We start from the raw sequence: 14,404 nt of genomic DNA, 5'->3' as shown, positions 1-14,404 counted from the left end.
ACACAGACTCCCACTAATATTGATTAAATGTCTATTAGCAGCATTCACCTTGACCAGATGTTTTTTACAATCATAAACAAGCTTTGGCATAATTCTGGCTGGATATGTGACCACTCTTCACAGCAGAAGAGTTGGTTGGTTTCCTGGCATTGACCTGGCTTTTAAACACAGAACACAGATTTTCAATAGGATTAAGATCTGGAAGTTCATTCCAGACACTTAATGGGCCATTTCTACAGGATCAAGAGTACAGGATCTTCAGTTTAAGCAATTGCATGTAAGTACAAGTTATTCTGATATGTCATCACTTTGTCAGTTGGTGCTGAGAAAGAAGGAAGTCCCTTTTCTAAAATTGACATCTTCAAGCTCGAAATTTGTAGCCAAATGCTTTCTGGACAAACATGTTATGATCAGACGAGACAAAGATTGAACTATTTGGCTAAAATGGCAATAAATATGTTTGAGGGTGAAAATGTGAGGTTTTCAAACCTAAGAAAAATGTATGAGCTGTCAAGTATGGTGGTGGTAGCATCATTGCTGTTCTGCTGTTCTTTACACTATAAGGTAAAGATGCTACAGTACAGTAAATGACTTGTCAAATTGTGAAGCACTTGTGTACACAAGTAGCCACTTGACATATTACAGTTTAGTATTTCCATAAGTTTCATCATGGCCAATCAGTTAATAACTATACTAATGCTGGTGTGCTTAAGTATATCATAAGTGAAATATAAGTTGATATAGTCAGTGTGGTTGGGTATTTTATTTATACTTGTATCACTGTGATATACTTGTATGCCAAGGACATGAAGGAGGAAGAGAAGTGGAAGTACAGTAGTAAAGATTTGAAGCTGCAAGTCATCTGATTTTAGATGTGCTGTAGTTATAACCTTGATGAAGATTGTAACGACAGTGGGTTTGTGTAAATGGTTGGTAGTGGGAAGAGACAGGGGGAGACATATAATTCACTATAAGGGATTGCACGGCAGACTGACAGTTATCGTAACGAGTTTCTTTATTATTATTTGAGTGAAGTTTAACAAACTTGTCAAAGCAAGAACAGGACTTATGAAACTGTTACAACAAACTGCAGACCAAATGGTTGTAGATCATGACAGTGAGCAACCCGACACAATACCAGGAACTTGAGACTGGCATACTAAAATGCTGTAATACTGTTAGGTTTTCAGTCCATCACATGTGTGCAATAAAAAATGAAATGAGTAATTACTCAAGGTCAAGTTGACAAGCTGTTCTCACAGCAGAGAAAAGCAGACAGGAGGGGAAACACTGAGAGCGACACCCCAGTGCAGGTGCAACACAAACAGACAGTACGTGCACTCAGGACAGCTTTGGCACTATATCATAGTTGAAGAGTTTGTTCTTGCTTGGTGGAGAAATGCTAGACTTTAGACTATTGATCAGTCAGTGTCACTTGTACTTTTCAGTTTGTGCCAGGGAATGTGCTGTATGTCTGCTGTCACTGGGGCTTGAGCCATCTCTGTGAGGGTTTGAAGGGCAGCTGGAAAGTAAAAACATGAACTACACTGCAGCTACGCAGCTAGTTTAGCTCACTATTTACTCTTTTAGATTTCATCACCTTTTCAGCAAAGTGTATTTGTTGGTGTGTTATGTAAAGTTAAAAGCTGGAGTGCTGCACAAGCATGTTAGCATGCAAGCTTTTGTGCTTGTCAGTGTGTTGCTGTGCAAAGATGCTTTTATATTATCCTCTGCTATCTTATGTATGCTTGTTTGTGTGTCCTCAAATGTGTGTATGCAGGGAGCAGGGGCATTTCTCTGACCTGTGTACTGACCCCCTGTCGGGTAATTGGAGTGTGTGTAACGCTGATGACCTTGGGAGCCATTGGAGCAGCCGTTTGGGCCGTAGGTCAGACTGCAGTTCTCGCACACCTACACACATTTGGTTCAAAAGTGTTGACGAACATAATCTGTTATTGTTGATATTTCTAGCAGTTGATATTCTGTGCTCTGTGCTCTGTCTGATGATGCAAATGCTTTCATTGTTTGCTGTAACCGATTAAACTGATGTGCTGTTTTTATTAAACTTTGTAGTTACATATTGCACAATGGAGGAAGACATAGAACAGTATGATGGTGAGTCTACTGATAGGTTTGAATGTATGTCTTTCTTTCTTTTTTCTTCATTCTTTAATTATTCATACCGTCAGAAAAAAAAAAAATCTATATCTATATACTACATTACAGGAGTATGTGCTATTGGACCAGTAGTTTTAAAAGTTGCTCTTATTACTCCCCACAGTTCAGGTAAATTCACCTGACCAGCATCTCAGAGTCTTCGACTCCACTCACAGGAGGTGGCGTCAGGTGTGTTCCTCCCCAGTTGATGAACTGCTAGCTAGCATCAGCTGTGAAGAAGTGGGATTTGTCAGGTGCGGTAATTTCACAGTTGTATCTCGGTGTTTCAGTGTGACACACTGTCATCCTCGGGACTAATGTGTGTGCGTGCTTGTTTCAGCGTGGTGAATTACTCAGTCACAGCCGTGTCAGAGGCCAGCGGCGATGCTGGAGACTTCTTCTGCGTCAGACAGGAAGAGCTCAGCTATGGCAAGAAAATCAAAGACTCATTGTATCCATGGTAACGCATACACCTGAGTGGCTGTCTCTCAGCGGTCTGCCCTTCTACTACACTGTCCTCTCTGTTGCTCTTCCTGTCTCTTCTTTCACTCGTCTTCTCTGTTAACATAGAGGACAGCCGAACACTGGCTTCAGTTTTTGGATGTTTTCTGTGTCAGGCTGTTACTAACTCTGTCCGTCTTTGTTTCAGTGACTGTGAAAGCCGGGAAGTTCTCACACTGTTGTGCCAAGGTAAGATCGCAGATCTCCACTCATTCTGTCTGACACACTGGCCCACTTTATACACCGACACCCAACACCAACACTGTTTTCACCCCGGTGTGTAGAGCTCCCAGACACGGTCTGTTCTTGTCTTCTTTCTACTAATCTCACATGTATTTAATAAGCTATTGTCTGCTTTGTTTACTTTTTTAAATGGTGCTATTCTCATTGATTTCTTGTCCATAATATATCAGTCTTTCAACTAGAGTTTAAAAAGTAACTGTTCTTTTTCCTCACTGTTACTATCTTAAACCAGACTGCGGCAGACGTAGTTTTGCAGCAGACCGTATAGTGGGTGGTGTGGACGCCAGGCACGGCAGCTGGCCTTGGCAAGTCAGTTTGCAGTACGATGGTGTTCATCAGTGTGGAGGATCCATTATCTCAGACCGCTGGATTGTTTCTGCAGCTCATTGCTTCCCAGAGTAAGTGAAACAGATAGATTTAACACAGAAACAACAGCTTGATGGATTATTGTAGCTTTTTGGAAAATCCAAGGCATACATGAAAGTTTAATAAATTTGTACAGACAGTTTGAATGAAACTGTAATTTTACTTCTATGAAAAGTTCATTTTCAACATAGCTGTGTGTGTATTTTGCCCTCGCCACATAGGGACAATCATCAGACTGCTCTGCCTGCTGTTTTGTTTAACGTAGTGTTTGCATGGAAATTTAGATGTTTGTGTGCATAAAAAACACATCACAGCTCTCCTATTTTTGCTCTTCTAATGCTAGGCGGTATCGCTTTGTTAATCGCTGGCGTGTGCTGTTGGGCTCCATCTACAATAAACCTGTCAATGCCAACGTAGTAGAGGTTAAGACCATTGTTTACCACAGCAGCTACCTGCCCTTTGTAGATGCTAACATTGACGACAACAGCAGAGACATCGCTGTCCTGGCCCTCACTCAGCCTCTCACTTTCAATGGTAGGACGCATTTGCACATCATCAAAATCTGCCTGGTTTCAGTTACTTACCTCCTAAATTTGATCCAACATAATTATTTCAGGATAAAAGAAATTGCAACTGTTGGTTGTTTCTGATGCTTTAGGGTGACACTAAAACTTAAACAAGCACTGTGTGCAGAATATTTGATATATTTTAAAAACACACATATATATATATATATATATATATGTGTGTGTGTGTGTGTGTGTGTATATATATATATATATATATATATATATATATATATATATATATATATATACACACACACATATATATATATATATATATATATATATATATATATATATATATATATATATATATATATATATATATGTATGTATGTGTGTGTGTATGTGTGTGTGTATGTGTATATATATATATATATATATATATATATATTTATATATGAGCATAAACAGTATTTATACTGAATAAAATACTGGAAAAAGTATCAAACAACTCACTGAAAATTCTGAAATATGAAATAATTAATCACGGGTTTTTAAAAAAATCGAATGTGACGATACCTTATAGGCACTGAACTGATTACTTTAATTACTCTAATTGAGAAAGACTGCAGATAGGAGATGAAGTGTGTCAGATACTGTTACATCTCTGTGCTGTCATTTACTAGAAGTGTTATTCCAGTACATCATGTCTGACATCTAGTGTTCAACATTTAGAACTGCAAAAAAAGAAAAGAAAATATGGAAACACTTTGGGTGATGTCAACAAGCAAGCATGAATGAAAGGGGAACAGCTGAGGGGTTTGGGGAATCAAGTAAGAGGGAAGGTAGGAATGGCTGGCTTTCTTCAGGGGGTGACATGAGTTAATGAAATGTGACAAAATCAACTGCCTGCTATTTTCATTAAATGTATGCATTTGTTTTGTTAATAAATATTTGTTTGTGTTTCATGTTTGTCTCTGTGTGTAGAATACATCCAGCCTGTTTGCCTACCTGCATATGGCCAAAGGCTGATAGATGGACAGATGGGAACAGTGACAGGCTGGGGAAATGTAGGGTACTATGGTGAGTATACGTTACATTAGTTATTGATAAATTTGGTAATATTTCTATAGAACGTCGTCTTCTTGCATTCAGTCGTTGTTTTTGTATTTAAACTTATCATATTTTGCATGAATACTGCGGTGCACTAAATAACAATAACATAAATATAATGGGAAAGATTTCAGTAGCATGACTAAGTTGTGACAACTGCAGATAACAACTATTCATATGTGACTGTTTATATTCAGGTAAAAACGCAGTTGCTCATATTTAAATTTTGATCATTCTAAACTATAGGCCATCTAGCAGATGTTCTACAGGAAGCCAATGTCCCTATCATCAGTGATGCCGTCTGCAATGCTCCTGACTACTACGACAACCAGATCACTACTAGTATGTTCTGTGCTGGCTATGAGAAAGGAGGCACTGATGCCTGTCAGGTAAGATTGTGCTCATGCAGCATTTCTGTCTACTTTTGTTTAGTCTGATAAGTCCTTCTTTTACTGGCATGAATATAAATTGGTATACTTACTGGTTTGATGTTATATTAGTGTCATGCATGTGATTTTCTCTTATATTTTCCCATGGGTAGTTAAAATGTGAGTGTGTGTCTGTTGTTTTAGGGAGATAGTGGTGGACCCTTTGTGGCTGAAGACTGCTTGTCCAAGACCACTCGATATCGTCTGCTAGGAGTAGTGAGCTGGGGAACTGGCTGTGCCATGTCCAAGAAACCTGGTGTCTACACAAGAGTGTCCCGATTTCTGCCCTGGATATCCTCAGCCATGAGGGTAAGAGTCCTGCTGTTTTTCATTTCATCGGACACTGCATAAAAACTGTCTGTGCAGCCCCATCCACTCAGCCAAATCTCCTTCAGTCCCAGCACTTTCGATCTTAATTGTTTGCAATATGTGATGTTCACTTGTGCAAGAATGAATCACTTGCAGGGGATGGGGTTGGAAGTGTGAACACATCTAATTAGCATCTGAAAAGGAGTGACTACATTCGCTCACATTCTGTCACTGGAAGAAGCCACCAAGAAAAATCACTTGTGATTTGTCATAAATACTGATCCACTGTTACACAGGCTTAGGTAAACACCTTCATAATCATCGAGTCTGTGTCAAAAGAGACTTGTCAGAAGCCTCTGGACTACACATTCCTGATTTACATGTAATTGCAGTTGCACTATATTGCTGATAGAAATCATTGACTTCAGGTGTCAATCACAACTTTTATGTCAACTTTTATGGCCACAGGTGTGTAAACCAAGCCCCGAGGCATGCAGACTTCTACAAACATTTGTGAAAGAATGAGTCGCTCTCAGGAGCTCAGTGAATTCCAGTGTTTTATTGTGATAGGGTTCCACCTGTGCGGCAAGTCCAGTTGTGAAATTTCCTCTCTGTTAAATATTCCACAGTCAGCTGTTAGTGATATTGTAACAATATGGAAGTGATTGGGAAACAACAGCAACTCTCTTTGGGGGAAAGAAGGTTATGGCATTGGGTTGTTTTTCAGGAATTGGGCTCAACTTCTTAGTTCCAGTGAAAGGAAACCTTAATGCTTCAGCATACCGAGACATTTTGGACAATTTCATGCTCCCAGCTTTCTGGGAACAGTTGGGGATGGCCCCTTCCTGTTCCAATATGAATCTGCACCAGTGCACAAAGTGAGGTCCATAAAGACATGGATGAGCGAGTTTAGTGTGGAAGAACTTGACTGGCGTGCACAGAGTCCTGACCTCAACCCGACAGAACACCTCTGGGATGAATTAGAGCGGAGACTGTGAGCCAGGCCTTCTCGTCCAACATCAGTGTCTGACCTCACAAATGTGTTTCTGGAAGAATAGCCAAAAATTCCCATAAACACGCTTCTAGACCTTGTGGAAAGCTTTCCCAGAAGAGTTGCAAAGGGTGGGCCAACATCATATTAAACCCTATGGCTTAAGAATGGGATGTCCCTCAAGCTATTGTGCATATGAAGGCAGACAAGCAAGTGCTTTTGGCAATAATGTTCCCAGACCTACAGACTGGTGGGTTTACTTCTGACATCCTCAGGCCTGTAAATCTGTAGTTACACCCAAGACAATATATTTATGTTTCCTGTGAGCAGAAAGTGCAAATATGCAAATACAGCTGAAACTACTGGATCAGTTAGTAATAATAAAGTATATTTTTATAGCACCATCAACATGATCTCATACACACACAAACACACACACGCAAAACACAATAAAGAGCAAAGTCAGCTTGAATAAATAGGCAAGCATAAAACTTAAAACAACAGGCAATTAAAACCATGATGCAGGTGCTGTCACTCACTTTATCTCACAAAGTGTTTCATGGAGTGGCACAGTGGTGCAGCAGTTAAAAACCTGTTTTATGGTATTGCTTTTAGGTATTTGACTAGTGAAAGGGGTATGCAACTATTGCAAACATGAATATGTGCCGTCCTCCATGGACCCTCGATGTGGTTGAACGTTCACTGGTTGAAAAGTGGGCTGGAACAGTGGTGTTCACCACAAACGAGAGAAGCGTGAGAGACATCATATCAAAAACATAAAGCATGAAAAGAACAGACACAATGGACACTATTTCACTTCCACTCCTTCTGTGTTTTAACTTTGCTCTTCTCTGCTGCTGGCAACGACCAATAACAGCACTAACAAGAGTAGTCCACAGACCAGTCATGTATGACCATAATCAGCTACAACATGTAGACAGCAGTCCTCACAGCGGTCTCTAGGATGTGACCACCATTGAACCATGTTGATGCCTGAACATTGCCACAAAGTTCTTGGTTAAATCCTGCTGGTTGCTTCTTCTTCACGATTTTCCAGAACCCAACAATATATTTGTCGGGTTAATTTCAAACTGGCAGCAGGTTTGGATAAAAGAGTGATTTCCTGCAGCTTTTTAATGGATTTGCTTGTCATCCTATGTCAACTGTGACAATGATTAAGAAAATGGATGGATAATTGTGTGATAATAAAAGAAAACTACTTCCGTATCTCAGGGGCTTGATGGTCTCCTGAGAGGAAAAATTGAGACGCTAAAAGGAAAGAATGGACTGTTGTACATCAGCTTCATTTTAATTTCAGCTCTGCTGTTCTAGTCAGCAACGTATCCTTGATGGCCCAAAATCATTAAGGTTAAGTCACTGACTAGAACTCTAAACTGGCAACCACTGATCAAAACTTTGATAAACTCTTGACTGGAAAAGCCAAGATTGTATGATTTTATAACAGCCTAATCTCACCAGTCAGTAACTTTATGTAGTCTGAGACAATTATAAGAGACCAAGGATAAAGTGTACAATATAAAATATGTTTGGTATAAATACATTGAGAACCCCCCCGTGTATACAGGTCAGTGGTAGTGTGGAGATTGACTTGAGGTGACATTCAGTCAGAGATTTGATTCATTTCATTAGGCCACAGTCACACAGAGGATCTCATTATCCACGCGGTGATGTTCTGGACTTTCAGCTAGAGCGTCGTCCAAAGGAGACATGTCTGTGTCATCGGGCGAACTCAGTCTGTCAAAACACAAAGCAAATACATCATAAAACATACAGCAGGTATTCAATTTAAACAGAAGAATGAGTCTCATGGTTTTGTTTTTAAACTTACAGTTCTTCAGTTTTGTAACTATTGCAGTCATTCTCAAAGTTGTGATGATTCATAGCTCTCTATAAAAAACACACCAAGACACAAACTGGATTATAATCTTTTTCATCTATATTCTTATAAGGAAGCTTGAGTGCTACTCAGTAGTTAATAAAACCATCACCCAACCTGAGGGATAAGATGGTCTTTGAAATGTTTCTTTGCTGCATCTGGATTGTATGCGTTTGGAGGATTTCTGTCTGAATCCGGTCCAATATGCAGACGTCTGTGATGTGTAGATGTGTATTTTGGATTAGCTTCCAATCTAGCCTGAAGAGTCGCACACAGATCAGTGAGTTCTTTGCTTCGAAAGGAAGGAGGCCTAACAATCCACCCAGCCACCCCTTCAACAGCGCCATCCTCCTCATCGGACATCATATCAATTGTTACACCCCTCCAGAAGTCCAGTTCATTTGCACTGAGGACTCCCTGCCTGGCTTCCAGCAGCTGTAAGCAGAGGAAGTACATACAGTTGTGGATGTGCAACCTCTGTGTGGTGACAGTTTGTGCACTAATGTGACTGAAAAACAGTGGAGCAGTACTGTCAGTGAGTTTAAATCACATCAGATAACTTTACCCTTTTCCTTCTCTGACGGCTGCGGGCTGCAGTCTTCATTGCTTCAGCCTGGGCTGCAAGGTCCGGCTGGCTGTAGCGGAAATTCCTGCGTATGGTCTCATAATATGTTTTACAGGCAGCTGGAACCATTAAAAGAGCATGTTACAAACCTGGAAACAGACAAAGCTACAGTAAAAGAGTAAAGCACAAAAAGTGCTTACATAGAATGGCATCTCTAGCCACATTGTGCAAATCCGGACTTTCAGCCAGAGCTTGGACCAAATGAGACGTGACTGCCTCATTGTGAGGCGAGCTCAGTCTGCGAAATCCAGATGTTTACACGTCAGCAATCACATTGATATATATATGTATATATGTATTACACAGCCTGTACAACTTACACGACATATCTCACCCTTCTTCAGGATTGTAGCGCTTGCGATTTCCCTTGGCGTTATGAAAACGACGCACCGCCTCCTACAAAATAAAACACCATAATTGACTTTATGAACAAACTCTCTCATCCAGCTGTTCACAGCTCGTCAGATGTGCTAGTCGTTTAGAGCTTAGCAGTTAGCAGTGGCTTCTCTCTGCCTCTCCTGCTCGGGGTGTTTGTGCCGCTCTCCTCTGCCTCCTTATCGCACACGCCGCATACATGCACACATACATACCGCAATCTTGGGATTGTGCGCCCGTCTTTTCCTCTTCTCCTCCACACAAGCGCGGGAGTTCACTACTTCTTCTAAAGCGGTCATCCTCTCGTCTATGGAGTGCAGTTTTGCGTTTACCGCTGTTAGTTGCTCATTCACATCAGCAGCAAACCGAGCCAGCTGACGAGACAGCCCTCTCACAGCAGTGAGCAGTTTGTGGTCTCCGCTGTCCGGAGTCAGCCCCGGTCTGTGTGGAGGAGTTCCCGGAGCGATGGAAGAGAAACGACGTCCCGGCATTGCACGGAAAATCCAAGCCGCCAACACACGGTGTCCTAAATCTACCCAGCCTGACAACTTCTCACCAGGCGGAGAATAACATGCTCATATGGTAATAAGAGACGCTCTTCGCGAGGTTCCTCCAATCACCTGCAAGATCCTGGTCACATGGAAACCTCATCCAATTATATGCGAGGCTAAGGTCACAGGTAGGGCTGGGTATCGTCACTGATTTCTAGAATCGATTCAATTCCGATTCACAGGGTCTCGAATCGATTCGATCCACGATTCGATTTAATTCGATTCGATTCGATTTAATTCGATTCGATTCACTTTGATTTGAATCTGGGAAATTTTGACAGTCAGAAATATTATAATTCAGATCAGTACATTTACATATTTTTGTATCTATAAAAAGGAAGCTGACACACCAAGACTTTGTCAAAGGTGTGAGCATCACAGCAGAGGCCTTTGTGTCAAAGTAGCTGAGGATAAAACACAGAAAAACATGAAGGTGATTTTCCTGTTCTGGGATTTTATAAAAATTTTCTGCAGTAGATCAAAAACGAAAGAAAACCATTAATCAACACATGAACATTACCTCTGAAGTTACAGCGGTTTTATTAGAGACAAGGCTAAGCGTTTTGCATTTTGCATAATTTTAAAAAGTTTAAATTTGTTCGGTATTGAACGGCAGAAATTAGGTTTTATTTTCGGAAGTATATAAAACGAAAAAAAAAAACGTCGGCCGACAGCGCTGTAAACAAGACGTGTGCGTAACAAGCAAGCGAATAATGCAGAAAACAGTACAGAGAGAGAGAGAGAGAGAGAGAGAGGGAGACAGAGCGCGCAAGAGAGCGAGCATGCGAGAGAGAGCTGTGCATCGTGGTCGAAGCAAAACAATAAAAGTCAGAGTGAATTCATGACGTTGTTTATGTGAAGCCTAGTTTGGATCTTCTTTTGCTGCTGGTTCGGTCAATATTGTTTGGAGAGACATCAAACTAACAGCTTTAGAATCAGCGCATAAAGGGCGTGAACACAAAGCGCGGACCGCCGACAGATCAGAATCAGCGCGCTGTCGGCTTTCAGCCCCGACTGTGAGAAAGGCAACATCTCACTGATTCTGATCCGCGGTTGGGCTGTGTGTTTAAGTCTTTGTGCAGAATCCATGTTCCTGCTCTCATTTACTGTCTTAGCTGTTTGGTGGTTGTTGAAATTTTGTGAGATTTCACCAGAGATTCTGGCATTTCGGGCAAAATAAATTTATATTAAAAAATCGATTCAGGATTTTAATGAATTGATTTTACGTTATCCAAGCCAGAATCGATTTTAATCGATAAATCGATTATAAAAACCCACCCCTAGTCACAGGTACTCCCGGCCGGTGTGGCGCCCCCCCCGCCCCCCAACCTCATTTGCATTTTTATAACTTACAGTATTTTCATTTGCGTTTGAAAGCCTCCACCTTACCTGGGTGGTGCCAGGCATGCAAAACTAACTGAAATTCAAGCTCAACATATATTCCCAGCAGTTCCTGATTGTTTGTGCTGCTTACAAATTCCTGATCTCTACCTGCACCTCTGCTGCAATTCACTGTGCTGCTTACTTCAAAACCCCCACTTTCATGTGGTGATGTTCTTATTAGCGTTTTACTGTATTACTTGAATTTTATTATCTTCTAATAATAACAGAAACACAATGGTGGTGTTTACATATGTTGGGCAACATAACCTGCTGAAGTTCAAGAAAACATCAGAATGGAGAAACTGATAGGAAGGCAACGGCCTGTTACAACAGAGGTATGCAGATCTCTGAATGCACACCAGCCACAGGAGTGATGGTGTCACTCCTGCCAGCAAAGAATGGAAAAATTAGACTACACAGGCTCGTCAAAACTGGACATCAGAAGACTGGAAAAACACTGCCTGGCCTGATGAGCCTGCATAATTTGTGAGGTCAGACACTGATGTTGGATGAGAATGCCTGGCTCGCAGTCTCTGCAGCAATTCATCCCAGAGGTGTTTTGTAAGATTGAGGTCAGGACTCTGTGGAGGTCAGCCTTCCACATTAAACTTGTTCATCCATGTCTTTATGGACCTTGCTTTGTGTATAGTCATGTTGAAATAGGAAGGGGTCATCCTCAAACTGTTTCCACAATGTTGGGAGCATGAAATTGTCTAAAATGCCACGGGGCGACCGTGGTTCAGGGGGTTGGGAAGCTCATCTGTAACCGGAAGGTTGCCGGTTTAATCCCCCAGCCCTCTCTGTCCTGGTCGTTGTGTCCTTGGGCAAGACACTTTACCCTACTGCCTACTGGTGTTGGCCAGAGGGGCAACGTGCCGATGGCACAATATGCTTCTGTCAGTCTGTCCCAGGGCAGCTGTGGCTACAACTGTAGTTTGCCTGCACCAGTGTGTGAATGAATAGTGGAATGTAAAGTGCTTTGGGTGCCTAGAAAAGCGCTATATAAATGCAGTCCATTATAAAATGTCTCTTTATGTTGAAGCTTTAAGGTTTCCTTTCACTGGAACTAAGGGGCTGAGCCCAATTCCTGAAAAACAACCCAACACCATAATCCCCCCTTCACCGAACCGAGTTGCAGTTGTTTCCCAATCACTTCCACTTTGTTATAATACCACTAACAGTTGACTGTGGAATATTTAGTGTTACATTGAGCACCTGAGAGCGACTCATTTTTTCACAAATGTTTGTCGAAGCAGTCTGCATGTCTTAGTGCTTGGTTATATACCTGTGCCCATGAAATTGATGAGAAGACCTGAAGTTAATGTTTTGGATGGGTTGCTGAATATTGATGTTTTAAGATGAATAGAATGATACAATTAAGAATTTCATCCTGTTATAACATGTTCAATTCTGCTTTTGTTTTTCCTCAGAACTATCAAAACTCACCCGGTGTTCATAAAATGGCACGGACATGAGATTCCTGCTTTCATGTTTCTGCTTTTTCCACTCTTGGATGACAAAATGGACAGTCCCCATAAGTGATACTGTGACTACATAGGTGCTACGACAGGGGGAAACAAGGCTGTGATGTTCCCCTCTTGTCAAGCCTTCCATTCTCACTGAAACATTTTTCTGAGGATTTTAACAACTCTCTGAGCCTTTACTGTAGAGTGAAAAGTCTGGACACAGTCACACCTTCATATTCATACCGTACATATTATCAAATGTTAATAGAGGCTTATGTCTTTGCAGGGATACACAGACAGAGCCCAGACATGAGGATTTCAAGTGATGAGCTTACTGATTCACTACAGTAATCAGAACCACTACAGATTGTAAACTACATTATTTTTCTGACACCATTTTCTTTGTATTTCTGTGGGAAAAAGTTACCAGAAGTAAACCTATAAATACAACATCAGTTAATTGTGTACTTATAAGGTCTGTTTGAAGAATTCATGATGTAATTTCAAGCCTGATTTTATGAAATTCTTCTTTATGTGGAGATTTTATTTGTTTGCCCCACACAAGTCACTTTCTTCAGTGTTGGTCTTCCTGCAGCCTTCTACTCAGCAAGCCACAGTGAGTGCACCCTGCATCAATTAGTACTAAATACTTAAAGTACTTTGGTCTTAACAGATAAATAGAGATTAGTGCTAATTAACATGTAGAGAAATCCTGGAGTTTCTGTTTTTTTAAACTTAAAACTCATAACAGTCATTTACAGTTCAACCTGTATGTGTGTGATACACGCCATATCTTTTTATATGCAGTAGCTTTACTTTTTTATAATAAAAATAAAATAATAAATCATACAGATTACAGTTAAAATCAATCTGTTTTTTGTTGTTGCCTTGTAAATATTAGTCAGTGTCTTGTTTATGTAGATGTTTATTTGTGACATTTTACACATGTCTAAAAGACTTGCTGATCTGAAGAGCCAACAGTGCAATACCCACTATAATCATGTTCTTATTAAATATGTACTTTGCAGACTTTTATACTTCTACTTGTGACTTTCAACTTTAAAATGCTAAAGGTGTCCCATCACATTAACTGGTTTTATTCCTCCTACACATATACGCACACACATTACTGTATATCTTGGTTTTGTTCTTACTTATTAGAGTGGCTGCTGAAAATTGAATTTATACATCATCCAAATAAATGATTCGAATTTCTACATCAAGAATATCAAAAAATTTTATGATGTAGGCGTCAGTGGTAAGATTGACTTGTAAACAGATTTTACCAAGCAGGAAGTACTGAAGTTCAATCAAGTCTGTTCAGTCTAATAGTTACTGTTTAGGACCACCATGTGGAATAAAATTGTTTTACACTTACAGGATTTATGATGTGCATACTATAAATATTGTAAAATGTTGCATTGAGTGTTGTATTGAAATAAAGCTTTAATTGGCCGCAGGCATCTTGTAACAATATTCATTGTTCATTC

At 40.4% G+C, this 14,404-nt stretch overlaps 2 protein-coding genes across 4 annotated transcripts in view; one reads left to right on the top strand and one right to left on the bottom strand.

The window, feature by feature from the left end:
- Positions 1-14,377, top strand: part of hpn (hepsin) — a 28,225-nt gene extending 13,848 nt beyond the window's left edge. For both annotated transcript variants that reach the window (XM_085176010.1, XM_085176011.1), the window contains 11 exons: positions 1,781-1,888; positions 2,074-2,115; positions 2,282-2,411; positions 2,498-2,617; positions 2,807-2,847; positions 3,134-3,299; positions 3,611-3,801; positions 4,764-4,859; positions 5,136-5,278; positions 5,462-5,626; positions 12,879-14,377. In XM_085176010.1, the coding sequence (XP_085032136.1) occupies positions 1,781-1,888; positions 2,074-2,115; positions 2,282-2,411; positions 2,498-2,617; positions 2,807-2,847; positions 3,134-3,299; positions 3,611-3,801; positions 4,764-4,859; positions 5,136-5,278; positions 5,462-5,626; positions 12,879-12,923 (1,247 nt within the window). In that variant the 3' untranslated portion in view covers positions 12,924-14,377. The remainder of the gene's footprint in view (positions 1-1,780; positions 1,889-2,073; positions 2,116-2,281; positions 2,412-2,497; positions 2,618-2,806; positions 2,848-3,133; positions 3,300-3,610; positions 3,802-4,763; positions 4,860-5,135; positions 5,279-5,461; positions 5,627-12,878) is intronic.
- Positions 4,738-10,087, bottom strand: LOC146507921 (uncharacterized protein C14orf93-like). 2 transcript variants are annotated; one of them, XM_085176018.1, is made up of 7 exons: positions 9,730-10,084; positions 9,474-9,535; positions 9,280-9,377; positions 9,080-9,198; positions 8,632-8,949; positions 8,467-8,525; positions 4,738-8,372 (listed from the first exon to the last, which is right to left on the bottom strand). In XM_085176018.1, exons 1-7 carry the CDS (start codon positions 10,003-10,005, stop codon positions 8,264-8,266), a joined length of 1,041 nt encoding a protein of 346 aa, XP_085032144.1. In that variant the 5' UTR covers positions 10,006-10,084; the 3' UTR covers positions 4,738-8,263. The 2 variants fall into 2 exon arrangements, with proteins under 2 accessions (XP_085032144.1, XP_085032146.1); XM_085176020.1 differs by having other exon boundaries at positions 8,299-8,372; positions 8,467-8,551; positions 9,730-10,087.
- Positions 14,378-14,404: the final 27 nt, after the last annotated feature.

Source organism: Neolamprologus multifasciatus, chromosome 11 (genome assembly GCF_963576455.1).
Source record: "Neolamprologus multifasciatus chromosome 11, fNeoMul1.2, whole genome shotgun sequence".
Taxonomy (NCBI): Eukaryota; Metazoa; Chordata; class Actinopteri; order Cichliformes; family Cichlidae; genus Neolamprologus; species Neolamprologus multifasciatus.
Note: the sequence above shows the minus strand (reverse complement) of the source record. Positions and strands in the feature narration are given on the sequence as shown.